The sequence below is a fragment of the Somniosus microcephalus genome, chromosome 19 (assembly GCF_052327205.1).
Source record: "Somniosus microcephalus isolate GS21.2 chromosome 19, FLI_Smic_1.0, whole genome shotgun sequence".
Lineage (NCBI taxonomy): Eukaryota > Metazoa > Chordata > Chondrichthyes > Squaliformes > Somniosidae > Somniosus > Somniosus microcephalus.
The window spans coordinates 21,574,336-21,586,969 of NC_141005.1; the positions used below are offsets into that span (position 1 = coordinate 21,574,336).

Consider the following 12,634-nt stretch of genomic DNA (forward strand, 5'->3'; position numbering starts at 1 on the left):
CTCTCTGGGATTGAAAGAAAGTGCACTGTGTCCCGTCAAACACAGAATGCAGCATTCAGTACATTTTACAGCCAACAAGCTAAGTAAATAATTGAGATCCTATCTTTTCAAAGAACACAGATACTGGATTTAACCAATGAGCAGATGTAGAGGTTACAATGCAAGCCATTATGCGTGTTGATATGTAAACCAGAGGTCAGTGATCAAGATAAGGGATTGTGCCACTGCATCACAGTTTGCCAGAGCCTTCACCTCAGCTGCTTTCAGTGTGTGTTCTCTGCAAAACTTACTTCTGGTTCTGCAAAACTTACTTCTGGTTCACCTGCAGCAAAAAAACTGGTAAGAATCCATGGGCAAGTAACATTAAACAAACTGGGTTGGAGGAAGTCGAACATGAAGAGTGCGTATACCTCTTGACTGGATTTTACTGCTTGTTTATCATTACTGCAGTGGATTTTCTTGGCATAAGTCATTCTGTATTACTCAACTCAGTTAAACCCAGCCAATCAGCTGTCTCTTGTTTAAATTCTGCTTTCGGACTGTCCGTTACATCACCCTAGTAGGAAAGGGATGAGTACTATGACAAGGCATCCAACAACATAGCTTTAAAAGGACAGTGTCTGGTGCACATTCAGTGGAGGTTGGTTGTCTCTTAAACTGGCTTTGCTTTCTGCTATAACTTATATTTTTTTCTCCCTCTTTATCAAGTGTTAAAATGGAACAAATGAAAAACTCTGAAGACGTTGAGGAAACCCAGGACAGGCTAGATGATGATAGCCTCTCCCAAGCAAGAAGTACAAATGTTGAAGTGAGCTTGAACAAGGTGGAGTCTGTTGCTCCCTTCTACAGCAGTGTGAAGCAGGGCGACACAGAAACTTCACTCCCTGAACAGGGAGTGAAGCACCAGGAACAGGAGGCCAAGGGACAGTTTCACATTGAGGAAATGGATGAAGGGAATTCTGTTTGGAAACTGGGTTCAACTGTTGTAACAAGTGAGAAGGATATAGAAAATGCTAACTCTGAAGAGGAAGCCGATTCCATTCGTGACAGAATGGAAGCAGAAACTAAAGATAAATGCAACAAGGAAAATATTTGCATTGTTTCAACATGCAGGAGCGTTGTGGAAAACAAGCCCGTTTGGCAACAACAGGAAGGTGAATGTCCGAGAGATCTGCTGTCAGCTGTTCAGCAGAATGAAAGTGGCTCAGAAAGTGTGAGAGACAATGAGATGGAGAAAGTCAAAGAACCGAACAGTGCAGTTCCAGAACCCACAGAACAATTGTTTGAGGAGAAACCACTGAATGAGCAATGGCTAAAGAAAGAAGATAACTGCGAAACTACTGAGAGCCTCAGCAGGGCACCACCTGGAGGGCTGAACACCCGGGAAGGTGAGATTGTCTCAAACTCTGTTGTAACCGAGCAAAAAGAGACTGTAGAGCTAGTAGGTGAAATCGATGGAGGTCCATTTGAGTTGGCCACAAACCAGATTGTGTCAGCAGAGAAGCACAGTAATGAGGAAGCAAAAAAACAAAGTGTCAAAGGAGAAGGAACTGAAAACACAACAGCAGATTCATGTAAGAATACCTTGGGGAAAAATCTAGAAGGTGATCATACTGTCGATGAAAAAGTAAAGACGTATGGAGGTGAGCGAAGTCTGAAGCGTTTTCTCTCTCAGACTGAGCTATACATCACTAAACCAGATCAACAAGCCAGCCAACTCAATGAAGCAAGCTACTCATCAGGTCCGAGTGCAATTCCTTGTGGCGATGTAGGTGTGTGCAACCTGAACCCACAAAGGGATCAATATAGTCCATCTGACTACAGAATGCTAAGTCCAGAAGCTGGTGAATGGAATCAAACTAAACAAATAGATGATAAAAAATTTGTGCTGAAGCGAGCTGTGTCTGCTGAAGAGAGTGGATATGTTGCACAAGATGATGAACCTGAGAGGAAATCCAGCTCTTCCATCACTGGGGAGGAGGCACAAATGGATAGTAACATGACCAGCCGTGCCATGGTCAGTCAGTCAAACCAAACTTCGAAGACTGGTGATTGTTGTGACTTCAGCCAGGCTGAGGAGACCAAACTGGGTGACAGTTGGTTAAACCAAAGTGCACCATGCAGAGAGATAGACAGAATTAATACCAAAGAACAGCCCAACACATCTTGTCAAATTGATTGGGTGCAGAGCAGTGATCCGGAGCAAGCTGCATGGCATGAGAATGCCAGCAAGTCTGATCAGAACGGAAAAGGTGCCTCACCGTACCAAGTTCTGGAAAGTGTGCATGGGTCTGGATTGGACCATGTTGCGCTGGTTAGGCAGAAAGTAAATGCAACCCAAACTCTCTGCAGTGGAGAGGCCCGCTTTGACATAAATATCGAAGAGCTCAGTCCATCTCGTAATACTGACAGCACTGGACAGGACAATCTGTCCCAGCAAGCAGATCAATTCACTAAATCTGATCAAACGGTACAGAGTGTACAGAACAAGAAACACCATGTGAAGCACGTCAACTCTTACGAGACTGAAGACAGCCAATCTGATCACACAACACAGAGCAAGGAATACAGTCTTGTACATGGTCTTGTACAGGCTAGCAAAGCTGATCAAACCCCAAAGAAGGGGCAAGTTAGGGAAGTTGACGAAACTTCAGAAGATAGTGAACTGTGCAAAACTCCACTGGGCAAATCAGTTGATGGACATGACCAAGCTAACATTGGTGGATCATCTACCCAAAGCATTAGCAGAGAGGTTGAGTTTGGTCAAAACTTGAAAGGTGGACCGACCAGTGTACCTGAAACAGGCAGCAGAGCTATTGACTCCAGCGCCATGACGGTTGGGCAAGGAAAAGAGCATGTCTACCAGCCAGGAGCTATACCTTCACACACTGGGATTAAAACTGCTGTTGATGCAGCTGCAATGCGTACGCTGCCAGAACACCGTGTCTCGTCTGCAGATGCAGAAATACCAGAAAAGCAGATGTCCGAGATGGCAGAAAGTTTGAGTGAGAGGGAGCCTGATACCGAGCAACTCATTAATGTTTCCAATATGAAAAAGGCATTTGAGAAAAAGGACCAGAAAAAGGAGAAGCCAGATGTCCAAAAGAAACCTGGTAATTGTCTTTTAAAAATAGCTTGTAGCATGGTACCAAAGAAGGGTAAATACAGTGTTTTTCTGCCACCATACTGCTGTGTTGCCAGTCTCCTTCGATATCAGGAGTGGGAGAGTTAACTGGTCACTGGGGAGTCTTGTGCACATCCTGGCTGTTGGCTTAGAACAGTGTTGCATTGATCTGGAAGGAGGTCATCTGACCACCCTGTTTACCACAACTGCTGCATAGCCCGACACCAAGGAGTGGGTTGAGAACATTTATTCTAAAAATAAAATGGGGGTGGGTGTGGCAGAGGAAAGGAGAGCGGTGGTTGGAGGGGGGAGCTAGCAGTGGCTGGGGAGGGTGGGAGGAGAGGTGGTGGCTGGCAGCGGCCTGCATTCTTCAAATGTTCATTTAAGTCTATTCGACTGAGGGAGGGGATTGCATCACAGCTGAGTCCAATCCTGTCCTTGTCCAACAGTTACATTCTTTCCTGCGGGAGAGGTTGGGTGGGGGGAGCTGGTTACTGATTAAGGATTAGGACCAGGAAGAATTGAACAATTTACATCATTCCCCTTCCCACCCCCTCAGCGTGGGAGGCCAATCGAGTGCCACACTGCTGTGTGGCTGAAATCTGAAGTGCAATGTGTTTAACCAGTGAATTCAAATGATTGTGGAGGCTGAGTTTGAGCCTAGAGGGTGCAACACAAGGTTCCGCTGAGCTAGGAGGGGATGGGTGACTGAGTTTTTGATCAATTAATAAAATTACTGATCAGTTTTAGGGTGTGAGCTAACGTGTCAGGAACATCGCAAGTGAAAGTGTAATTACTAACTAAATTCCGATAGCACTGTACAAATCAGAACATACTGAAGTACTGAGGCAAAACTGCACACGGGGCATAGAAGGGTCACGAGACTACTCCCCACTGCCAGGGGGCTGTTAGTAGGAAATGTTGGAAAAACTCAGGCTCTTCAGGCCTGAAAAATGTAAAAGAGTAAGTAGAATATAAACGGTTAATTCGGAGCACGAGTTAAATCATGATTGCAGAGCAAGGCGACATTGGTAAAATGTGAGTTTAGGATTGATGTCAAGAAGCACTTCTTCAAGCTAGAAGTGATTGATTTGTATCTGGAATGGGGAGCCAATGAGCAGAGACCAGACACTTATCCTTTAAAATCTGAGCTACAAATTGCATCAGTGTATTGCTTATCCATATAGTTAGAAAAAGTAACACAGGCTTGCCGATGTAACTCACATACTGGATTTTACACTGGAACATATCACTCATGGTGCTTGTAATCTGTCTGGCTTTCATGGTGCTCTCAAGTTTTACTCTATTGCCCCTGTTACCGATTTAGAGACCTGCTGCTGTGGTTTTCATGTATCAAGTCACTGCTCTAAGAGAACAAGAGCCAGACTGATTGTCAGGAGAAGGGATAATAAACAGGATTACTGGGAGTACAGTGAGATTTATGATGTTCCAAAGGAATGGTAAACCTTCAGGGAATTTTAAAAGCCTTTAAAATGTCGAACAGTAAAAGGGAAGGTGGCGCAGGAGGGTTGTAATGGACTGTTTTGGCCTGATTGGTTAGAGGAGTGATATCAACAACCCCAAAGGCTCACAGCTAAAGACACTATGGCCGATTTTCCTTGCCTCTGCTGGAACATAAGAACATAAGAAATAGGAGCAGGAGCAGGCCATACGGCCCCTTGAGCCTGCTCCGCCATTCAATAAGATCATGGCTGATCATCGAAGGGAATAGGGCAGTAGCGCTCCGAGAATTGTGGCACAGCATTTCCTGTCCTGTTGCAACAACAGACCATTTTGTTGGATGTCTTGAGAAGGGCGGCCCAGGCGTCTGTCAGAAGCAGGCAGAAGCCTCAAATCAGGGTCCTATGACGTAGTACTTGGCAGTACAGGTCAGAAACAGCCATTCCCAGCACTTTTTTTTTAAAGGGGCACTCACCTCCAAATGCTCAGAACTATTGGAATCTATTGGTAAAAAAAACCTTGCTTGATTTATACAGACATTGTTGACTTGGCCATCGCTGCATTTTTTTCTAGAATTTGTTTCAAAACCTTCAGGAAGCTCAAGTACTGATACTGCAGAACATAGGAGTTACCTTGGCCAATCCATTTTAGTTGGAGGAACAGCAGCAGCTGGGGGGAACTTCGGGGAGTTGCAGTTGGGGCTGTTAGAAGTCCACATACGGGGACGACTAATAGACAGGCGTCCTTACGCTGCCATAAGGGTCGATAGGCCCAGTTTACTGAGGAGCAGCGCAATAGGAGGCTGCGCTTCTCCAGAAAGGCAGTCACAGATCTTGTGCAGACTCCTACAGCAAGACCTGTATTGCATTACCTCAGCTGGTAAGACATTGCCTGTGTTATGGAAAGTCACTACAGCCCTCGATTCTTTTTTGCCTTGGGCTCTTTCTAGGCTGCAGCAGGAGACATAAGTAATATTAGTCAGTCTGCACTAAGCAGGTGACTGACACCATCTTTGCCAAGGCCAACCAGCATATCACATTCCCCATAGACACCAGGAGCCAGCAGGAAAGGGCTGTAGGTTTTGCGAACATAGCAAGCTTCCCCCAAGTACAGGGTGTGATTGACTACACCCTGCCAATGAACCAGCAGCCTTCAAGAACTGTAAAGGCTTCCACTCACTGTTCAGCTGGTAAATGATCAGAACCAGGACATCAGCAACAGGTGAATGTGTGATACTATTGAGGAGGGTTGGTGCAGTGTCCCCTTGTGATTGGAAGAGAAGCAGCTGGTGCAAGGGAAGGGTTTGGAATGCTTTGTGGGGGAGGGAGGGGGTGAATGCTGTGGAAAGGTCTCATGCTGAGAAATAGAAATAGCAAGACATCATTCTCAACCTTGCTGTCCAGATAAGGTCACTGACCTTCTTGTGGTGCGCATTCATCCTGTGGATGATGCTTTTTGCATTTATATTCTCTGCCACCTTCCTCCAGGCAGCATCTTGCCTGAACACCTTAATGCCATCGGAGAGGACGAGGACCTGTCTCTGGGTGTTCACCTGCTCCATCAGAACCTCCAACACTACATCATTAACCCATGGAGCTCTAGCATGAGAGCTCTCAACCTAAACCGTAAAATCGTGTCAACAATTTGAATACAGTTAAATGACACCTCTCTTTAAGAGGTGCCAGCACGTTTTAAGCAGGCACTGGGCCCTCCGGAAATTCCGGCCTCGATCAGTGAGCTGCCCATCACCACTGAAATCTCGCGGGCAGCTTGTCAATGAGATTCATTTCAGGCCCAACCATCAAAATGGGTTGGGCTGCTCGATGATGACTTTCGGTGGGCAGACAGATCACCCCATCCACCACCGCCTGCCCGATATGTGCCAAAACTTAAAATCTGCCCCATTGGCTTCAGTGCCAGATAGACCAGGAAGGTTTCAGGTTTGCTTCCTGGTCTGTGCTGCATTTCCTGATCTTAGCTAGAATGGCAGTAGTGGTGCTACTGTACTATATGCCCCTGGGTTAGGGAAGAGAAAATGGACTAGGGTTCCGATTCTTGATCACTATCCAGCAAGCACAGCTAGAAGTTTATGTGTGTGGATACTGGGAGACAAGATTGGGATTCACTGTGATACCCTCCCATAGTCGAATAGTCTGACACTATTGAGGTACCACATATGAACAATGGCCAATTGGGCAAGGTACTGCTGTCTGTGGAACGTTACCCCAGTAAAGAGAGTCAATGGGGGAGAAATTGGTTAGAGCCCTACTAAGGCCCCAAACCAAACAGCAAACACACACACACACGAAAATCAGCCCGAGGTTCTTCCGAAATTTGTCCTTGGGCCTCATGACCATGGAACCAGTGAGCTGCTGGCACCAGTCGGGGGTCCCGATACAGCTTGCCCAGTGCAAGATCGGCCGACTTGGATGTCGGTAGGTTCTGGAAATAGGTGGGGGGCAGGAAAGATACGAACGAGAGAGGGTCAGCAGTGGGCCGTCGTATAGCTGTGGAACAAGCAGGAGCACTCCTGCTGTTGAATGAGGAGGAGCACCCTTGTTCCTCCTGACTCCACGTTCAGGCAAGTGGGAAAAAAGTGCACTTATCTTGTCTTCGGCAGCCTCCAGCGGTTCCTTCAAGGACCGCTGGTTAGGCCACTATGGAGCCTGAAAAACTAGTTGAAGCTTGTGCAGCGCAACCTCCACCTAGTTTTTGACTAATTTAATAGACCCCAAATCAGCACATGCAAGGAGCCTAGCGCGTGTTTAAGGAAGCGGCCAGGGTCGCCTAAATATCGCTCGAGCCAATATATTCTTGGGGCACAAGACATAGCCCAGAGAAATTGGGGGTCATTTTTTCTCTTGTTTTACACCCAAAAATGGATAAACGGGGTCCAATTTCTCCTGCAATGTCGTTAGGAGGGACAGTAAAGTATTTTTTTTAAATGAAGTGGGGCGGTGTTGCTGGAATGGTGATCTGAGAACCAACCCACTGGGCTGTCTCTGCTGGAATGTTCATATTGCAGAGACACTATGTACTTGCTGAAACAATAACTCTTACAATTTTTTTAGATTGTTTTTAATTTCTAACTATGGTACTGTAGATACCGTTGGTGCTGTGATGCTATCAGCTTCCTCTTTGTAGATTCTATTCATTTCTCTTGCATGACACTTGGGGGTTGAAATTTTACTGTGCAATATTAGTAAAAGAACACGTTAATGTATTCAGATGTAATTATTTTTCTGCTCTTTTAATTAAGGCACTAGCCTGAGTAATTTTAAAATACTTTCATCAAAATTGCAGATAGAGGAATTTCATATGACTTGTTGACTTACTTACTAACATTAAACAGCATGATTTCAACCCCCTTGCCACTTTTTAAAAAATCTATCCATTTTATCTGAATATACTAGATTCTAGATAGACCCCGTTTAGTCTTGAGCTTTATATAAACACAATTATAACCTACGCACTGTGCTGAATAAGCTGCTGTTGACTGGGGTGGCAGCTGGGGGCACATTCATTGACTTTAGCATCTGTGGATTAGGGAGAGCAACAGGGGCATACCCAGGGTTTTCGAAAGATACCACACACTAACATTTGATCAGTTACATGGACAGAGGACAAATTTCAAATGCTTCATTTAAAAACAGAGAGGCTATGTGAGAGAAAAAAAATGACAGGTTACTGATTACACACCTGTAGCAGTCCTTGTTGGTTTTGAATTATAAATCTATAGTAGATTAGATTTGTTAATTATGTTGTCCACTCCTTATTTGGGCAACACCAGTCTGTGGCACACAGTCATCTTGCAGCTGCACACTTCTACCACAAGATGGAACTTTATAAACTTAAAGCTGCAGATCTCCATTCCTACACCATAATTAATGCACTCTGAGGAAAATGTACTTTGTCCAGACAGCAGAAAACATATTACGTTGAGAGAAACACACACGGCATGTCTGTCATCATCCTAATTTGAGTTGAATTTTAAACACAAACAGAAAGCATCTGTATTTTGTGATAGTTATATTCTAAATTCTAATACCTGAATTCTAGACTGACAAGAGATACAAGAACCAATCACAAAACATCAAAATTACAACCCGACCTTGGATGCCCCGACCCCCACTCCGTGCTCTTACGCTCATGCCCCCCTTCCCCTCACCACTGATAGACATCAGGGCATGGGTATTAACAGAGTTTTAACTCCACAGCGTGCCTCTTTTCTCCTTGACTGGTTCCAGTTGGGCGGGGAGGACTCAGGAGCAGGTAGATCTGATCCCCGACCCGGGGGGGGGGTGGTGAGATCCAATCCCTGGGGGTCCAATCCCTGACCCCAGGGGTCTTTGTATGGGGGCGTACTGATTTTGGGGGGGGGGGGGAGCTTGAGGGCCCGGGGGAAGCACTCCTGGCTCACAAGCAGTGCTGTAAAGGCACTTACCCTCTCTCTGAAGCTGTCCTCATCTCCCTTAAGCTGCCGGGTTTCCTGAGGCATGGGAAACCCGGCTGGCCACTGTTAAACCTGCAAAGTAGATTAAATCAGAGACTGACAACCTCATTAAAATATTTAAATTGCCAACCCGCCTCCTGGGAGCGGGTTGGCTGCCTGCTCCTTGTCCCGCCCCTGTTAAACCCGGAAGTGGGTGAGTTGGAGGCGGGTTGGGGTCGGGTTTGTGATTTTTAACATTTTAACATCTGACCTGACCCCAGCCCACCCTTTCTTGGGTGTTAAAATTCAAGCCCCAGGAATCCAACAATAAGCCATACATCATATTCGACCCCCCACCCCCTCCCCCAGTTCAGCCATAGTTAATGTAATAGTTAATGTAATAGCTTTCTAAAGTGGTGTGTGTATATAATACATACACACACACCACTTGTTTTTGGTTTACACAGAATAGTAGACAAGGTTGTGGAATTCAATCTCCAAAGCAAAAATCCCACAATACCATTTAATGTAAATAGATTTGGACCTATTCAGTGGTCCTGATATCCCTAATATGGCTTAATATTGTTATAAAACTGCAAATCCAGCGGGCAATACCATTGGTCATCTAATAGTATACATTAAAATATTGTGAAATAGCTCTTCAAATGTTGAGCTGCTCATTTTTTAACCTGGTCGCAGAGCCTATACGTAACTCTTTACAGCAAAGAGTAGCAAATGAACAATCCCTTGAAATATTGAAAAACAATGACATATTTTTTAATTTTTTGGCCAACTGGGTGTCTGATAACCACCCCAACCCCATGCTTGAAAGTCTCCAAACCAAACTAGAAAGAAAAGACTTGCATTTATATAGCGCCTTTCACGACCACTGGACGTCCCAAAGCACTTTACAGCTAATGAAGTACTTTTTTTTTGAAGTGGAGTCACTGTTGTAATGTAGGAAACGCAGCAGCCAATTTACGCACAGCAAGCTCCCACAAACAGCAATGTGATAATGAGCAGATAAACTATAGAGAAATCCACACAGAGTTTCTATTTGCCTGATATGGAGTGCACACACAGACACACATCCCACTCACCTAAGTCCATTTAGGTATCTCCCAAGTGCACACAGGGCATTGTTCAATTTCCAAATGCTTATCCAGCTCGGGCCACCTGGGCGGGCTCAACAAGGTCAATCAAGTTAAAATCGCGTGGATTGGCCACATCTCGATGGAGGCGGGACTACAACCCCGAAAGTTGTAGTCCCGCCTCCTACCTGACTCCTGAATGAAAATCCAGCCCTTTGTGTGCCCAGCCACAGTCTGTGCACTTTGGTCGCTAATCATTCTCTACCCAACTCTCTCTATTTGGTCTTGGACCTATAGGACCTTGGACCAGAATAGTCCCAGCAGCTAGCCAGCAAAAAACACAAGTGAGAGGAAGTCACTTCAGATTATTATATGTACACAAGAGTTTGGATCTATCCTTGGGCGAGTGAGGGGGAAAATTAGCCACTCCTGATTGTTATCCAGTGACCCACTGGAAAGTGTGTACACATGCATGGATGGACATTGGGTGGGGCGGGATTGGGCTTGACTGTGATGTGCAGCAATCAAATAGAACTATAGCGATGGTACCTGCTGTTAGTTACTGTTGTGAGCAACAGTTTCGTTCCTCCATTATTTTAGGCTTAGAAAATGGCTGTATCAACCTTTAACGTCGTCTCTGTAATATGGTCCCCGTTTATATTGGCATTTGAAAACTGAAGCATTTTCCAATTTCTTTAGCTTATGGTTTACAGTAAACAATAGTACAGGCTGCCTGTGGAGTGCACTTCCCCACAGCTGTGATCAGGGATGAATTCACTTTAGGTGGGTCATCAGCATGCACCTGAACCTAAAGAACATTAGAAACTGGTATAGTTTAATTGCAAAGTAACAACAGAAAACGCTGGAAAAACTCAGCAGGCCAGGCAACATCCGTGGAGAGAAACAGAGTCAACGTTTCGGGTCGAAACCCGTCGTCAGAACTGAGAAAAAAAAGGCAGGAAATGAAACGGATTAAAAGGCAGTTTGGGGGCTGGAAAATGGGGAAGGGGATGAAAGAGATTTAAGAGATATTCAAGGTGAGACGAGATAGTAATAGTACAGGTGAAGAAACAAACAATGGCTCTAGATGAAGTGTGAAATGCGCTGGCAGAGTGAGAGACAGTTGCCATGTGGGAGAGAGAAAAAAGGAAAAGGCACAAACCAAAAGTGTGGATAAAAAATATAAAAATATAATAGGGGCCGAGGTTATGATCTGAAATTGTTGAACTCGATATTGAGTCTGGAAGGCTGTAAAGTGCCTAATCGGAAGATTAGGAAGTTTAATTGCAGATTGCTTGGTATTTACCTGCAGGTGGTGCTATGCTTTCAGAAAGGGCTTGCAGCAGGAGATAAGGGATTTTTTCTGTATATAAATTTTTGGTGTGCATTTTTTGATTTTACAGGATTTAGGATCTGGGTTCTAGACTTTTAGATTTTGAATAACAATTCACAGACTGGTTTAACACGAGTTGTTTATATGTATAATGGTGCAGTTAATTATTTAACTATTCCGTTTGCACTGGCTGTGCAATGAATTACTGCCCAAAAGAGACGGGAGATTGTTTAAATATGCAAATCGGGGTCCGATGCCAGTTGTCGGACCCCAATTGCAATTTTCATGGGGAAATGGGTGGCGCATGCATGGCGCATGCTAGTCCCACTTTCTCCAGGCACTGAATGGCCCAGACTGCAGGCCGTAAAGGGAGGCCTCACCATAAAGGCGAGTTTATTCGATTTTAAATTTTTGTGGAGCCAGGATGAGCAAAAGTGCAGCATTTTCCACCACAGGAAACAGGCGAGCTGCTGACAGCTACTTGTTTGATGCTGGCAGCTCGTCGGGAAAATGTTAATGTGCTCAAACCTGAAAATGGTTCAAGCGTCCCCACTGCCACATTCAGAGGACTCAGTTCTGAGGTAATTAGCAAAAGGACCAGAGGAGAGACGAGTAGTAGTCTTTTTACGCAGCATGTTGTAATGATTTGGAATGCACTGTCTGAAAGGGTGGTGGAAGCAGTCAATACTTGAAGGCGGGGGAGAAACTGCAGGGCTATGGGGAAAGAGTGGGGCAGTGGGACTAATTTCAAAGAGCAGGCACAGGCACGATGGGCTGAATGGCCTCCTTGTGCTGTATGTATGATTCTATAATTGGGCGGGGGCCGCACGTTCACTGCCAATATCACACCTGTTTGCCGCCCAAGTATAAAATCTCACCAATTGTATTCATTGGTTTCAGTTTAACTAGCACAATTATTTTGTAATTCTGCAAGTCTACAGAACTGGCTGACCTTGTCTGTGAGACGATGGTGTCTCTGCATCACAGGTCACATATAACTGGTTTAAAAATTAATTCAAAATGGGGCTGAGCCCTTTGATGGCACAGTGGGTAAATGAGTCACACAGACCAGAAATCCCTGATGTGTGCTGAGTTAGCTGATCTTGGCGACGATGGTGGGGATAGCGGCACTATACTTGCCCTCAGGGCAGAGGGGAGGGGGCGGACCTGGGGTTTCTACTCCTGATGTGCTT

At 45.2% G+C, this 12,634-nt stretch overlaps 1 protein-coding gene across 1 annotated transcript in view; it reads left to right on the forward strand.

Moving 5' to 3' along the window:
- Nucleotides 1-678: 678 nt before the first annotated feature.
- The window catches only part of coro1cb (coronin, actin binding protein, 1Cb), a 200,612-nt gene continuing 188,656 nt past the window's right edge, over nt 679-12,634 (forward strand). The window contains exon 1 of the mRNA XM_085961354.1: nt 679-3,113. Coding sequence (XP_085817480.1) covers nt 716-3,113 — 2,398 coding nt within the window. The 5' untranslated portion in view covers nt 679-715. The remainder of the gene's footprint in view (nt 3,114-12,634) is intronic.